We start from the raw sequence: 17,301 nt of genomic DNA on the forward strand, positions 1-17,301 counted from the left end.
TTCTGATGCAGCGCTAGACCATGCTGTCTGAGAGCAGGTGCAGGGATGTGTTGTGCGTCTTGCTTACTCCCAGGCGTTGCAAAACCTCCTGTATCAGACGAGACTCGGAAGTTACGACACTGATCACTCTGTAGCTCCCGCGGTGCTCCGAAGTGGCAGAAGAAGTTGGTAACTAGCGCTTCCGCCACTGTCGAAGCTTCTTGATTGGGAACGGCGAAGGCTTCCGGCTACTTGGTAAAATAGTCCATAGCGATCAGTAGGTATCTGTTTCCTTGGTCGCTTCGTGGTAAGGGCCTGCTATGTCAATGGCTATCCTTTCGAACGGGGCTCCAACTTTGTACTAAGCATCTGGCCCTGATTCCTGATTCGGGGGGGCGCGACTGGCTGCACCATTTCTCAATATCGCTTCTTGCCTGGAGCCAGTAGTACCTCCGCCAGGAATTTGTTCAAGGTCTTGTTGACACCCAAATGACCTCCTGACGGTCCATCATGTAGTTCCGTCGGCACGTCATTCACTCTGCTCCGAGGGAGAATGATCGATAATTACAATGAATAACTCAGTTTTTTTCATTGTAATGGGTGACACTCCCTTCAGAAAGGACAGCATGAATGTTCAGTTTTAAACCACGAACTCGGTGTAATCCGCACGCTCTTGCTAGTCGGAATTAGTAGACATTTTCTATTTCAATACAGAAATTTATGGAGAACTTAATACAGTTTGAAATTTGTATTAGACCTCATACTTTTTATTTGAAAACGGGGCTGCTAGATTTTTTATTTAAAAATACAGGACACACATGACTGTGTAAGAAAAGAACGGTCACTTAGAACCAATAGAAGTAGCAATCCGAGCCGCTATAGCTCAGTTTGCAAAGCAACGGGCTACCGGCTGGATAGCTGGGGTTCGATTCCCGGGAGGGGCAAGAGATTTTTGTCTATTCCACAGCATCCAGATCGTCTCTGGAGCCCACTCAGCCTCCTATCCAGTGGATGCTGGGATCCCATTCCCCGGAGGTAAAGCAGTCGGGGCCTGAAGCTGACTGCGAACCTTCATTTAGAGCCGAGATCAAGAATGGTGGAATTGTAATTCCACTCCCCTATATGTCTTCATGGCATAGTGCTTAATTAATTAAGCACAAGGAAAACAATCTGTAGTGCAAACCACTGTCACTGTTCAAATCAGCACGGCAACAAGACCCTCATGTATGGGACACATATACGTCTCACATAACTTTCAGAGGCAGAAAAGATAGTGATAAAATGAGAATCTCATCTCAGAGGCTAAATTTGCTTATATCTATGAAAGATAATGTCACGATTTTTTGGAGTGTGACTATAGATGGGATTTGGATTGCTAATTGGATGCATTGAACACTTACAGATCGTAACCACAAGTGACTATAATGCTATCGCTAATTCACACACTTAGCATTTCACCACAACACGTAGTGAGTCTTCTCAGTCTGCTGTGTCTTCATCAGCTGTTGCTTGGGAACTGCTTCCAATGGCAGACGTTCCCCAAACTCTGGGTTTCCAAACTATCTCCGTGCCTCAGCTACCAGATTCTAACATCACCAGCTTACAAGGAGTGAACTGCAGCAATCCTCTCACTCACTCACCATCCAGCTCACTCCACTGCACTGCACTAATTCATTCAACTCGGTCGATCGACTGATGAAACCTTGGAGGGGACCGCATAGACAACAACTCTCTCAACAGTTCTACTGTTGCATCACATAGCTGTAGCATGGACCACATACAAAACACCACTTCTCAGTTATCCATTGGTGTGTGTTAGGAATCTGTTGTTGCGATTACCCAGCAACGGCCGTTGGTTAGAAAGTCATTACTTAGCAATGGGTCTACATGCTACAATATCATAGGGTTTCTTGAAGTGTATGAGTAGCTGATATAAACAGGTCTGAGGTCCTTTGTTACATTTCATAATGGTGAGGAGATTTTTGGCCCACGACCAACGCCCAGTTTTCTCCATCTGCAACCTGAGGATGTGCCATGCTGTGGTGACAACGGTCCACCCAACATGGAAAGCCCATGATTCAGTTAGGAGGGAAGTATTGTACATTATTCTCGTAGAGTTTGGGGTACCCATGAAACTAGTTAGTCTCATTAAAATATGTTTAAATGAAACGTATAGTAAAGTTCATACAGGTAAATACTCGTATTTATCTGATAATTTTTCAATTCAAAATGGTCTAAAACAAGGAGATGATTTATTGCCAGTGCTTTTCATCTTTGCTTTAGAGTATACCATTAGAAAAGTCCAGGAAAACCAGTTGGGAATGAAATTAAATGGGACACATCAGCTGATGGTCTGTGCTGATGATGTGAATGTACTGGGTGATAACATAGATACCATAAAGAAAAACACACAAACTGTAATTGACTCAAGTAAGGAGGTTGGTCTAGAAGTAAACATAGAGAAAACGAAGTATATGCTGCTGTCTGGTTACCAAAATGCAGGGCAAAGTCATGACAGACAGCTAACAGATCTTTCGAAAATATGGCACAGTTTAAATATTTGGGAATGGCACTAGCTAATCAAAATTTGACTCAGAAGGAAATTAAGAAGGGATTGAATTCGAGTAATGCTTTCTACCATTCAGTCCAGAACATTCTGTCTTCTTGTCTGCTGCCTAAAAACATAAGAATTAGAATATACAAAACTATAATTTTCCTGTGGCTCTGTATGTGTGTGAAACCTGCTTGCCATCATTAAGGGAGGAACCTAAGCTAAGGGTGTTTGAGAACAGGGTGCTGAGTTGAATATTGGGACCGAAGAGAGATGAAGTAATGGGAGGCCTGAGAAAAATGCATAATGAAGAGCTTCATAGCTCGTACTTTTTGCCAAGTATAATCAGAATGATCAAGTCAAGGAGGATGAGATGGGAAGGGCATGTAGCACAAGTGGGAGCGAAGAAGAATGCATATAAGATATTGATGGGAAAGCCAGAAGGAAAGAGCCCACTAGGAAGACCAAGATGTAGGTGGGTGGATAATATCAAAATAGATCTTAGAGAGATATGATGGTTTGGTATGGACTGGCTTCATCTGGCTCAGAATATAGACCAGTGGGGGCTCTTGTGAACACGGTAAATGTACTGTCAGGTTTCATAAAATACTGGGAAGTTCTTGAGAAGCTACACACCTGGCGGCCTCTCAAGAAGGGCCCAGCTCCATAAAGTTCATTAGTTTTATATACATATATGAAAACTTATACTTGTTTGCCTTGCCTGCTGCCACTTCACATTTGGTATCTACAAAGCTATACTTAAATTAATAAAGCACTCAGTGAGATTCTGTAGGCCAAGGACTTATTTCCCCCCCCCCCTCCAATTACAGTGGTTCCTCATGGATATCCTTAATTCGTACACTAACCTAAAAAGGGAAGGCCACACCGTAGCTCATGCAGTTAGCCACTGAGCCACTGGCTTCCTACCGCGGCGGCCAATCCCGGGTCTGGTCAAGTGGGATTTGTGGTGGACAAAGTGGCGCTGGAGCAGGTTTTCTCTGAGTACTTCGGTTTCCCCTGCCAATCATCATTCCACCAAATTCTCCATCATTATAATCACCTGGGGCAGGCTACGATAGGCCAATCAGTGGCTGCCAAACCGAGTGGACCCAGTTGGACTCCACCCCCCACTAAGCGAATTAAAAAAAAACCTAAGAAGAGAAAACTGTTCCCTGTGACTTGTTTTTGCCTCCTCTCTTTTATATTACTTCATTCAACCTCACTCTATTCTAGAACCAATTTACTCTGTGCAGGGCTTCATTGAGTACAGATACACTCTTCCAACATAAAAAATAAAACAACGCTTTTTTGTGTCACAGTGTCACAGACTGCATATTTTCTGCTGTGAGAACCTGGTAGAAAATATATGGCTGGTTGCCCCTGAATGTTATGTGAGATAGTGTAAATTATTATTATTGGTTGTTATAGATTTTAAACCTGATGTGATCTGAGCGCTGTAAGTTAACAGGGTACAGTCAAATGACAATAATAATTTAAAAGAATAAGTGCAGCATCTTCTATGAGTATGCAGAATGAAAATTAATGACAATGAATGTCAGCATTACTGATTTGAGGTGTGGGATTGTTGATGTTCTAAAAGACAACCACGTAAATTTGTAACAAATGTATATATTAAATTGTATAAATTGAATGTACGGAATAGCTGGAAAGCTATGTGGAATGTCGAAAGTTGGCTGGCCCTGGAAAGGGCAGTTTGTTCCATCATGAGTGCGCTGGTAGAATTTGCTCCTTTATAGTAGACCAAGTCGTTACGGCTGTTCAGCTGGTTTGTCCGGCCGGTAATGTGGTGCTGCATGTGCCTGTAGGAACAGATGCCTATGGCGTGGTTGTTGGAGAGTTGCGGCAACTACATTAGTTGTCTGGTCACAGAGAGAGGTTGCTGGAGAGTTTCAGCAACTACATTAGCTGCCTGGTCACAGAGAGAGGTTGCTGGAGAGTTTCAGCAACTACATTAGCTGCCTGGTCACAGAGAATGGTTGCTGGAGAGTTACAGCAGCTACGTTAACTGTGTAGTAGCAGAGCGCGGTTGCTGGAGAGTTGTGGCAGCTACGTTAGCTGTCTGGTAGCAGAGCGCAGTTGCTGGAGAACTGCAGCAGCTGTCTTTGGTGCACTGAAGAGCTGATGACTCTGATGACTGATTGCTCTGAACTGAATGTGATCACTGATGATTGTGAGCTCTGGGCTCCACTTTTATACCATGCTTGCATGGCGGGGCTTAAACTTGCAGTTGTGATTGGGAGCATTGATTGGCTAGCTCACGTGATCTACAGGTGGGCTGGACATCGAGTGCTGTATAAATACGAGCGGTGGCAGCAACGTATGGCAATGTGATATTGACTAGGAGTGAGTGCTATCTGTTAGACCAGCGAAACCATGTGTTAATATGTGGGATGTTCCCACAGAGGCTTTCACAGTGGTTCAGTGTTGATGTTGATTCTGTTTCTGGATATTCACACCATGTGGACATGGGCTGTGTTACCAGCATTTCAGAGGAAGATGCTGCCACTGTGTTCAGGGTCTGAGTGATTACAGCGAGTGAGTGTTTATGTTATATAGTTTGGTGGCCCATCAATATTCATGTAATTAACGAATTTTTCTTATATTTATTTTCAAGAATTAAAATATATAGACATGGCATATAGCCCACTGCTAAGCAGTGACTATGTAAACAGTGACCGTTACTAGGTAATACAAACAACATACATGGACGCAACAATAAAACAATGGGGTTATAAAATCCATTTCTAAGCAATGGATGGTAAACACAGTCCCATGAAGATGAACACACACACAACAATAGAAGAACAGCGTTTTTGATGGGTCCCATGTCAAAGAGTTATCTTGAAGACAATTAATTTAACCAGTTCAGTTATCAGTTGTCACTTCTCAGTTTAGGGTTTGCAGTTTAGTGGAGATCTGTATGCGAGGCTGTGAAGAAAAGGGTTAATTGCACTGTAAAAAGAAGGCTTTATGTGTGATATTTGGAGTGTGTAATTCAGTGAGGCTGTTGTAGTTGCTGTGTTAAATTCATTGCCAGTAAACAGTTAGTGGAAACTATAATAGACTGAGGACACTAGTCTGCATGTTTCAGTGATATTTAAAGAGTAATTATGAGTCGTGTATTAACATGGTCAATAAATCTATTCATCAATCCATATCCCCTCTATAGTCACAACCATAAAAAGTGACAATACAATTCAGCTAATATAATATCAATAATAATGCATTTTGTTGTAATACTAATCAAAATGAGTTGTTGAATAATATACAGAAAGTCAGATTACATATTTTTAATAATATACGATGGGGTACCCAAAAGAAACCGAACTAATTTTTTTTGTGGGCAGAGCTTTTGTAGTACCGCGTTTTGCCGCTATGAGCGCATAGAGCTAACATTCCTGAGTTGATAAGCTGACTACCGTTGCTTCAGAAAGTAAGGACTAGTTTTGGCAGAGTTTATAGTGACAACTGTTTTGTGTGATCGTCGTTTTTGCAATGGCTGATTTTCGTGAACAGCGTGCGGGGGTGAAATTCTGCTTTTTGCTTGGGAACAGTGTAACAGAAACTCTTGAAATGTTAAAAACGGCGTACAAGGACGATGCTATTGGGAAAAATCAAGTGTTTGAGTGGTTTTCCCGTTTCAAAAATGGTGAAATGTCAATTGATGACAAACCTCGTTCTGGTCGTCCTTCCACGGCCCGAACACATGAAAATGTTGAAAAAATTCGTGAAATCATCAAGGAAGATCGACGACGGACCATTGAAGAAATTGTGGAGCTGTCGGGAGTGACTTGGAGCTCAGTTCAGCGAATTTTGACAGAAGATTTGCGAATGAAAAGGGTGGCTGCAAAATTTGTGCCACGACTGCTGACTCCTGAACGAAAACAAGGTCGCGTGAAGCATGCTGTGCTTTGAAAGAAGAGTCCCGAAATGACCAAAACTTTTTTTTGTTTCCTCGAATGAAAAGAGACATGAAAGGAAAGCGTTTTGCTGATGTTGCTGAGGTGAAGGAAAAAAACGATGGAGGCGCTGTCAAGCATCTCAAAAGATGAATTTAGACAATGTTTTGAAAAATGGAATAAAAGACTATACAAGTGTATTAGTGTAAGTGGAGAGTACTTTGAAGGGGATTGAAGGTTTGTGCTTAAAATTTGAATAAATAAGTTAAAAAAAAAAAGTTTGATTTATTTTGGTTACCCCCTCATAATATCAGAATTGTTTACAGCAATAAATACACAATTCTGATGGCACAGTGTAATCTTGAATTAACATACAGGATAAGGTTTTTCTATATACTATGGCAGATGTAAATACGACATGATAAGGTTACGTCAACAGCAATAATATCTCAGAATATCATCTGAGTTTGGTCCTTACTCAGGTAGCAAAGCGAGTCATTGAATTCACCTACTAATTGATGTCATTTTGTTGGTATTGCGAATATATCTAAAACAACACAGAATAATTGTTCCTTAAAGCCAACAGAAAATGAGAAATGAACAGTAGAACAAGTTACAGAAATATAAAGTATTTGATACTCACCTTTAAGCTTCAGCATCATCTCCTGTAGACATCATATCAACTGTATTGCTTTTACAAGCATCATAGTTTTTACTTCAGATGTGTAAATTTTCAGCATTTCTTGAAACACTCACAAGTATGTCTTCTGAAGAGACTTTCCATCTCAACTCGAATCAGCACAAACATTCTTTATCCTCTCAGGTGTAATGTTGCAGTTGGCATTTGACACTATAGAATGCGTCTCCATCATTAAGAAAAACCTTTTGCATGCATGGAAGATGTATTTGAAGGCACATAGTAGTACAGTTAGCTGAGACATGCTACAAGCTTGGAGGTTGTGGGTTTAATTCCCAATGAGGGCACTGGAGCTTTCAATTGACCTAATTCTTCCAGCTGCATTATGGCCCTAGGGTCAATTCAGCCTCTAACAAAAATGAGTACCAGGAATCTTCCTGGTGGTAAAAGGTGGCAGGCACATAATTTTTACCTCACCACCATCTGAGAGCGAGGTCATTGGATTTTTTCAATTGACCTAGTCCTTCCAGCCACACTCTGGCCCTAGGGTTGACTCAGCCTCTAACAGAAATGAGTACCAGGAATATTCTTGGAATATTCTTGGGGGTAAAGGGCGGCCAGCGTGTAGGACTGACAACCTTACTGCCATCTATGAGCCGATTGTCTAGAAAATGTGGGAACGTCAACATCTCACAACTCTATGTGCCTCCATGGCCTGTTACAGGGATACCTTTATTTTTTTTAACCATCTGAGAGCCGGCTGTCTAGAAAAATTTGGGAACCTTGATGTTTCACAACCTCATGGGCCTCCATGACCTGTTACAGGGATAGATTTACATTTTTATGGAAGATGTGTTCAGTTGTCATGCTTAACTAATTGTGTGGAGCAGACTTCTTCTTAAGAAGCTAACAGTTGTTCAGCTAGTCAAGAAATTTCCCAGCTTTATGGAACACCAAAATTTATGACTATATTCACAGGACCTATCAACTGGTACTATTTCTGAGCCAGAATAATCCAATCCATACCCTCAAAACCTGCTTCTCTATGATCCATTTAGTATTATCTATCCTTTGTGCCTGTTTCTCCCAAGTGGTCTCTTCCATTCAGATTCTCTAACTCAAGTTTTATGTGCATTTCTCATGTCTTCATGATTTTATCGCCCCATCATTTCATAAAGAGTACTAAATACAAAGCTCCTATTTTGCAAGTTTCTGTAACTCCCAGCTATGTCATCTCCCTTAGTCCCACATACACTCCTCAGCCTATTGCTCCTCAACACCCTGAATCTACAGAGACTGAGTTTCACACCCATGCAAACAACAGGTAATCTATACATCTTTAGATCTGAGGCAACACTGAGTAACAGTTGTTCCAAAAAAATAATCTTCTCTTAATTTTTTGTGAAAATATTCTGGAAATTCTAAACTTACCAGGCACGGTTTCCCCATTGAATTTCATTTCCACTAGATGGCTGAGAACTTCATGTGGAACAAAGGAGGCAAGGAACCTCTGGTTGCCAAGGTTACGTACAAAACTTGTCACATGACCACCATTGACCAGAATCTCTAAATTTCCTGAGCCCGCACCAGAACCATCAACTGTCAAAACAGACAAACAAAGATCAAAACTGAAACAGATAGACGATACTAATGTGACAACATAAAAGTAGAACTCTGCTCTCATAAACCGAATGCTTCTCAGAAAGGAAGACTAGTAAAAAAGAATGCATACTTACTTTCAAATTCTACAGGCTGTCCCAGTACACCATTGGGGATACGTCCAACTTGGATTGCTCTTGCATTGTAAGCATGAGTCCTGAAATATTAACATAACTTTTAAACTCTATAGTCTACAATGTAAGCTCTGAAGTAAGTAAGAATGAATCTGGAAGTTCAGAAAATATATCTTTGTAAAAAAAAAATGCAAGTAGTTATACATATATAAGTATATATGCATTGATATCAGAAACTTAAGTTTGGGAGATGATGAACCTACTCTTGTGTATTCACACTTTATGGAAGCAAGCTATGTTGCCAACATTTCAGTGGGATATTCTGACTCCATGATTTGGGTCAAAATGAGTAGGGCATGTGAGTGTGCATGTTATATAGGTTAGCAGTCCAACAGACCCAGAATGGAAAGGGGGCAATTGCTCAGTCTACACAATAGCGAATAATGAACAGGAAATTGTGACCAAAGATGGAACCCTATAAGGGCTACCAGATGCAGCAGTAACCATCACCATATGATACACCCTACTGGCTCCTCAGTCAAGTGCCCATCACACATAACATTGCTTAACTTATCTACTGTAGGTAAAGTGACATGTGAAGTGGTGGATGTGTTTCTTGTTGCTCAGTGATATATTTTAATGGGAAATGGAAAGGAATGAAAGTGGGGAATGCTGCATCACAGAAGGGTGATAGGTCTCAAGAGATTGAGTACTGGAGGATATTCCCTTAGGAATTTGTTGCAGCCGTTTATGGCTCTAGTATGGGGTTTGTGGATCATGCGCAACTGTAGCATGATCTCTGCTGCTTAAGTGTGTGGATGATCTTGCAGGCAGGGTGTAACTAGCAGTGTGAGAAACACAAAATATGCCAGAGCAGCATCAACATCAACTATGAACCACTCTGAAAGCTTAAGGTCAGTGAAAGTCTGGAAGAATAAATTGCTCTCTGCAGAAATGGTTCAAAATTGGATAACAAGTGTTGCCTCCCTGGCCCATATTTCTAGCACTCCAACCTTTGAATTAATTTCAGCTAATTAGCTTCAGATTCCTTTTCTCTTGTGTAATTAAAAGGATAGAATTATCTGCCAAAGTACTGCACGGTGAATATGCATGAGGAAGTGAAGATAAAAGTTCAGAGCATTCTTAATTTTGATTTTAGCTGGAGGTGAATGGTCAGCTCAACACTTCAATTATTTTTTCTCTATGAAAGGAGACTCTGGTACCCATGGGATATGAGACTGGGTAGGATACTGATCTGGTATGGGTGGGTTGATGAAGACACAAATTTGTACCTTTGCCAAAAATTAAATCCTGATCATTCAGTTACTAGCCATTCACTATATTGACTAAGTTTTTCTGGTTAATTTTGCCTAGTTAAACATTTGCCTACCCATAGTCGGCAAGAAAAAAATGTCTAATATAAGAATATTGGATTATTTGCCTAGAATACCTTCAGGAAAGTTGAATATAAACAGCAAATAGCCAGTCATGGAATTTACACTAGTCCTCACATGCAGAATAATATTATAGATAATACCTGATGTTTCCTGTGTCTTTACATGTCTTGTTTGTGGGTTTTAGTTTTCTGTTGGCAAAGAATTATTTTCTTTTGCATAAAGAGGTTCCTTTATGAAATTTGTATGGAGTACGAGACAGTTTTCTCACCTGAAAGGTGCTCCGATAACCTTCTGATCTCTAACTTTAATGTCAATTATATGTTCACCAATCTCGGTGGCTGTGAAGTTAGCTGAAATATGATCTCTGTTCCGGTAGAGTTTCACAGGCAAATTTCGATGGGATGGAGCTGAAAATACAGAATCCAATTACTGGTTCATGAAGAAGATATTGTGAAAAGTTCGGTTTCAACTGCTTTTTAATTACAAATTGTGTAGTGGTTTGATTTCAAATTTCTGTGATAGAAGGGAAGAGAACACTTGTGAGACCTACATGCAGATGAGAGATAAATATACAGATGGATGTTAAAGAAGCAGGGTGAGGGGATATGAACTGGAAAAATCTGGATAAGGATGTGGTCAAGTTAAAGGATCTTACAAACAGTCCTTCAAATTACATCTTTCTCAGGGATTCTGTTGTCATTGTTTCATTGCTTGACAAATATTAATATTTGTATCTTTTAAAACTATATTCACTCTCTCCTTGCCATGTTGTTGATATTCATAAATTCAAATGGAAACTGCTGGTAAAATTACCTCAGTGATTCATGTGTCTATTCCTGTACAATCTGTAAATTCTCTCTAGAATCTTAGTTTCTGTATTGCTGTATGGAATCAATGAAAGTACATTAATAATGATGAACTGATATTTTTTCATTACTCTTCTCATTATACACACCTGTCACGGTGACTGTAACCTCACTTAGGTCAGCACTGTTTGGCAGCTCAATGTCGATGGAGACCTGGCGATTAACAGGTACTAGCTTAAGTGCATCTCCTGTTACTGTTGCAGGCACTGATCCTGCTCCAGTTCCATTCTCTGTTGGTGAGTTTCTTGACCCTAATTGAGAATCAATTTCAAATTAAGATAGTAAAATAGGAAGATCTGGGCATTCTGTTTTATTTACCTTGCACTTTTATGTTAATCGACAAGATATTTCAGAACTATCCTCTGTGTAAAGGTCCAGATAGAGTTACAATTAAAATTCTTCATTCACAAATATTCAGTCATAAACCTATAGGTTTATGATCTTGGTAGTCTCTTTGACAAAGATATTAAGATATTACATTTTTGGAAAACATCAATGTATGTTATGTAGAAGCAATAATTTCCAGTGCAACAGTTGCTAACTCTCTGGAAATTGTGTTCGAAAACAAGTTTTACCCTTTAGATAGACTTTGAGTTTTGTAACCCAACTTTCACCTAAGAGGCAGGGAACAATAACCCACAGTCAACAAGTTTCCTGTAATAAGAAATTAGTAAATAGTAAATACTAGTCTGTAACATATGGAATTCCTGTGTTTTTGGACTTTATCTGTCATCTGGTATTCTAATCACACTAGAAAACACAACATTTCAGATACTGGGTCTGCTTCTGTATTGTGGTAAGGGGGGGGGGACATCTACTCTGTTGGGTCAATTAGAAAGATCTAACCTCAGTCACTGGACCAGTTAAGGTTCTAGTGAATGTGGTAATGAACCTTCAGGTTTCATTAAAAGCAGGAAATTTTGTCACTAGCTGAATGACTATGCTTTTTTAAGTAAGATTCTAAGCCATGGAGTTAGCTCGCACAAGACAACTTTATATTTCCGTTGTGGCTCCACGTATGTTCTGATAAGAGATTGACACTGCGGCACAACCTGTTTCTGAAATCATTCTCAAAACAAAAGATTATAAATTCCAAATTCCAAACATTGGTATTGAATCAGGAGTGAGTGGTCAAGGGTTACCTGGGACTGAGGGCACTGGGTGTATACGGGAAGTGCAGTCAGATCATTCAACTGACACCAGGCTGAGGGAGCCACATCAGCATATCTGGCTAGAACATACAGAGAAGTCAGCCATGGTGGAGCATGACATCAGCTTGGGACACCACATCCAACTCCATAACACCAGCATCCTCTCAAACAAACCCAGGTATACAGATTATATCATCAGGGAGGTGACTGAGATTGAACTACATCACAATATTATGAACGAGGAGGACTGCTTCTGCCTAAGCAAGTCATGGAAAACTTTCATCTGCTTCCTGAAAGGTCACTGGAAGCCTCCCTCACAAGATAGGTTCTCCATTTGGTCATGCGTGTCTGTGCACACTGCCCTTAATAGGGCACCAACCCTAGCCTCTTTGGGTACACATCAACCCTGAAGCTTTCCTTCCTCTTCTAACCTCCTTTCACTTTTATCATTATTTTTATCCCCCACTGCATGCCTACAACACACATGACTTTTCTCTCAGCCTCCTCGATTCTCTTTCCACCACACAAATTTAAAACTTCTCTCCTCCTCTCTCATATCGGCATAATCAGCCATTTTCAGGGAGAGACCTACTCACTGTCCTTATTGCCTATTGGTTCATGCTGTTACCCATAGGAAGACAAAGGGTATTGATGGATTGGCTTGCAAGTTCCCTCTTTTCTTCTATATAATCTTATGTTTGTTCACAAGCAACTTGTCTTGCTTGCTGCCTGTTTCATGCTGGTTTCTTGCTTGCCATACTCTCCAACCCTGAAGATGGAAGTGATATATTCCTAGAAAGGTCAGTTGATTTCCACCGGACTACAAAGCGTTATATCCAAGATGATAGAATTCTTCAATTCCTATGATGTTTTGAAAAGTTTTAATAATCTTAATTCATATATGATCTTAAGCCACTGATGATGTCTTTAACTGCAAATGACACATGATACAGGTAATTCTGCCAGTGTAATCTCAAAGACATTCAAGGGTTATTTTGCCTTGAAGGTAATTGCAGATAATATATATATATATGTAAGTGGATGTACTTTCAGTGACAAGAAAGGTGACTAAAATTTGTAGGTACCTATAATGAGCAGACCTCCATTATTTCGTTGATTGATAACGTTGCTGTACTGGTGACTGCCACCTGGTGATGGGGAACTGCCTCTGAACCGGGAATGGACTGCATCAACCTCATCAACTGATGCAGCAGTTGTGCTGGTGCTGTTAATTTGATGCACTGTTGATTTGTGATGTGAGAATTCTGAAACCAAACAAAAATCAATTTGAACACTTCTATCTATTTCTCCCTGTGTTTCTCCTGTTTGCTGGTCTAGTTGTTAGGTAATCATAACAAGTTTAAAGTGAAAAATGATCTATGTCTACTGCTGTTTCATTTTTCAGAAACAATTGAATTCATAACTCAATCACTGAGCAATGTCACAGGAGTGAATAATAGAAACTTAGTCAGTAGGAATATACATGCATTTCATAATACATAAGCAGGTTTAGTGCAGTTTATTTTAAGATAAACCTGACAAAGAATGGACACTTTCATTACATTGTCAAATAAAACTATGCATTATGTTATGTAAGTTTGTGAACTGTCAAGAAACATGCTTTATCATTACAGAAACATTACACAGAGTGGAAAAGGTCAGATAAGCCCAGAATTGTGCTATAATTAATGACATGCTTATTGTTCATGAATGTGTCATCACATAAATGAGAGAGCAACCATTGTCTAGCATGTCATTGGTGTGTCTACATCTCCCTCAGTTTCTTCCCTCACCCCAAATGTTGCCCAGCTTCAGCCATTTTTTTTTTTTTGCACAGTGGTGAGTCAGTATTGTCACAAGCAGGGTGGATATGAGCTATTATTCAACTGAAGACAGAACAGTTGCTAGATTATGGGTTCGAAAAGCCTATGACAAATCAAAGTATGCAAGATATCAGAGTAATATTTAGAGAATTTTTTGAGAAAGAACCATGACCCAAAATGACACTGTATTAAAAATGTTACTTTTCCTGTGGCATTCCTATGTTATACTCACCATTTTTCCTGGCTTCTGATTTTGCTGTAAGGTTTGCCAAAGATTCTAAGCTCCCATAAGAGAGAAGTGACTTAGTTTTGGCAATTGCATCCCAGGAATCAGCTCTTAGATTGGATCCTCCTAGCACTGCAGAAACTATAAGAACATAAACAATCAGCTTTCTGTATGTACATGTAATAATAATAATAGTATAACCTATGATATTATTATAGATGGAATTTACTAGCTGCGAATAATGATTTATACTAAGCAAGAATTGAAGATTTTATGTCATATACAGTTTACTATCGCATTTCCTGGTGCATAATATGTGGTTTCTTTTCCCCAGAAATTACTATAAAAATTGCAGAATATCTTTCATATCTGTGCAGTTTACAGAAAAATATTTTTCCTTTTCAAACCATCATGTTTCTTATACATCAGGAAATATGGTACATGCAACAAATATGAAGTGAAACTATCATTTTATTTTAACATTTAAAAATCAAGGGTCGTCCTGAAGGAGAATTTTAATGCTGGTGAGATTTTCTGTGTTGCTAATGTAATGGGACACAAGCTTGATGAGGTGCTCTTCACTTTTGTCAGTTACCTTCAAGGATTAATTGTGAATTCTGCCATTACATCACAATATTTTAGTTACTTAAAATTCATAATTAATTATATGGCACAGGTCCCCTTGAAACATTGATAATTATCCAAGCAGTTAAGAACTTAGCAGCTTTTATGAAATCGAAAGGTTCATTATTACATAAACAAAAGCCCCACCCTTGGACCCTGTTGTGTGCTACTTAAATCCAGTTTTTGTTCTCACACATTATTTTTCTAACATCTCTGCACAGGGAGTACGTGAATTATATGCCATTTTACTGCATTAGTTCTCATGAAATAAAAGGCACAGGAATGAAAATTAAGTTTGCTCGAATAGGTTATATGATCGAGTTATTGCAATCTACATTTTACAGATGTTCAATGAGGGCACCATGAGTGGCCCAGCAGACATATTTGTATTCAATTCCAGTCCACACATTGTTAAGCAAGTCAAGAGTGGCATTTACACAGCATTCTTTATGTGCCCCCAAAGGAAAAGCAAGGGGAATATCAGGTGAATGAGATTGCCAAATGACAGGTCTGCAGTTGCAAATCCATTTCTCCAGAAATTTGTGATTAAGAAGTCATCACTTCCTTGTACAAATGTGAAGTAACTCTATCTTGTTGGAATCTCATGTTATTGGACCCTCTTCTTGCAGAATAGGCATGAGGAATTCTTCCAATATATCTGGTTACACTATGCCAGTTGCATTATATTCAGCAAAGAAAAAAAAGACCTGAAAATTTTTTGTTTGAACAATGCACAAAACACATTCAACTTTGGACTGTTTCTTGTACATTCAGTTCCTTCAGGAGGACTGTTGTTCCCCCAGATCCTCAAGTTGTGTCAATTAACATTTCCTGATAAATTGAAAGTGGTTTCATCACAGAAGACAAATTTGGAAGTTCATCATCTCCAAGTTCTCTTTGCATAATCACATTATTGCTAAATCAAATTCTAACTACCAAGACATCAATGTGAGTGAAAGTTAAAGAACTAAGAAGGTTATCTTCAAATACAGGAAAAACATTTCTTTTGAGGGCATGTATATAAACAAAGAATACACATGCATGTGTATGGGTGTGTGTGTGTGTGTGTATTTCTGTGTGGGAAAGTGGGTGGAGGGAGAGGGAGGGGTGAAGGAATAGAGGGAGGAAGAGATTTTACATGTGTATTTGTAGTACTTCAATAATTATCAGAATTTTTTTTAATCTGACCTTTAACATTTGAAGTTGTATCCACTGCACCTCCTTTTCCTTCATCCAGACCATCCACTGAACCTCTTCTCATTCCATGACTTTCGAAACGTCTGCTGGTGCTCTCAGAGTGATTCCCACCATTATGCTGAAATGTTGGACTGCCTACTGGGCTAGGTGAATGTTTAAAACCCAGTGGACTATGAGCAGGACTTGGTGAGGATTTATAAACATTTGAATTATTCAGCAAAGGACTGGAACTGGTTTTGAATCCTGTTGGGCTCTGGGATGGACTTGAAGGTGTTCTAAATGTTGGGCTGGCATTTGGTTTGTAAATTGGACTAAAACGACTGCCATGAATGGGACTGTCACGGTACAGTGGACTGTTAACAGGACTTGGAGAGCTATTGCTGATGATTGGACTGGGTCCACGGCCATTAGTGAGACCATAGGATGGGGAGCCAATTCGTTCTTCTGTAATGTGTGTGCGACTAAGTCGCTGGTCTATAGAAGAACGACTGTTATCTGTAACATACCAAATAGAAGCCTTAAGCAATATTCTTGTGACTGTAGATGTCAAAAATTCTTTGTAAGTATCAGCTAGAAAATGCCCAATTTTTGTGAAAATTTTTCTTAAAATAACTGCTTGAAATAGTGAAATTGATTATTTATTTTGACAGTTTTATGAATATACATATATGTGTATGTTTGTATACATGTTCATCAAAAAATTATCAAACTCTTAGGAATATACAGTTTATTGTTTTTTTAAGTGTACAAAACTCGTTATGGTCACCTTGTAACCAGACATAAATAGGGACTGCTGAATGAAAGGACATTACATATTATGAAATAAAATGCTGTAAATACACTCAGAAATATCTATGCAATAATGAAAAACTGCTACCATATGGAATTGTGGTTTTCTTAAATCATAAGGTAAAATATTCAGTTTAGAATCACAAAACATGAGAAAACGTTATGGAAATTCTGAAATTACATACATATCCTTAAACATTATGAATATGACAACTGCGAATTACTATATTTGTAGAACCTTACACCCAAAGTATTTTCTAAAGAATACCTACACATTGAGTAATTACTTTTTATTGTACAGTTTACAGAGCCATGCTCACTGTTAATCAGCAGATTGCTGCTATTTTTCCATGTACAGATATAGTACTCTTTACTGGTTTCATCCACACATATAATTTATATAAGATA

General features: G+C 39.1%; 1 protein-coding gene across 3 annotated transcripts in view; it reads right to left on the minus strand.

Annotated features, from left to right (window-relative positions):
• Positions 1-17,301, minus strand: part of LOC111875639 (filamin-C) — a 146,843-nt gene that overhangs the window by 64,803 nt on the left and 64,739 nt on the right. For 2 of the 3 annotated variants that reach the window (XM_023872035.2, XM_023872033.2), the window contains 7 exons: positions 16,096-16,599; positions 14,290-14,424; positions 13,320-13,499; positions 11,173-11,334; positions 10,486-10,624; positions 8,824-8,903; positions 8,519-8,686 (listed from right to left, as the gene is read on the minus strand). In XM_023872035.2, coding sequence (XP_023727803.1) covers positions 8,519-8,686; positions 8,824-8,903; positions 10,486-10,624; positions 11,173-11,334; positions 13,320-13,499; positions 14,290-14,424; positions 16,096-16,599 — 1,368 coding nt within the window. The remainder of the gene's footprint in view (positions 1-8,518; positions 8,687-8,823; positions 8,904-10,485; positions 10,625-11,172; positions 11,335-13,319; positions 13,500-14,289; positions 14,425-16,095; positions 16,600-17,301) is intronic. The other variant, XM_023872034.2, reaches the window with a different exon arrangement.

The sequence above is a fragment of the Cryptotermes secundus genome, unplaced genomic scaffold, assembly GCF_002891405.2.
Source record: "Cryptotermes secundus unplaced genomic scaffold, Csec_1.0 scaffold297, whole genome shotgun sequence".
NCBI lineage: Eukaryota > Metazoa > Arthropoda > Insecta > Blattodea > Kalotermitidae > Cryptotermes > Cryptotermes secundus.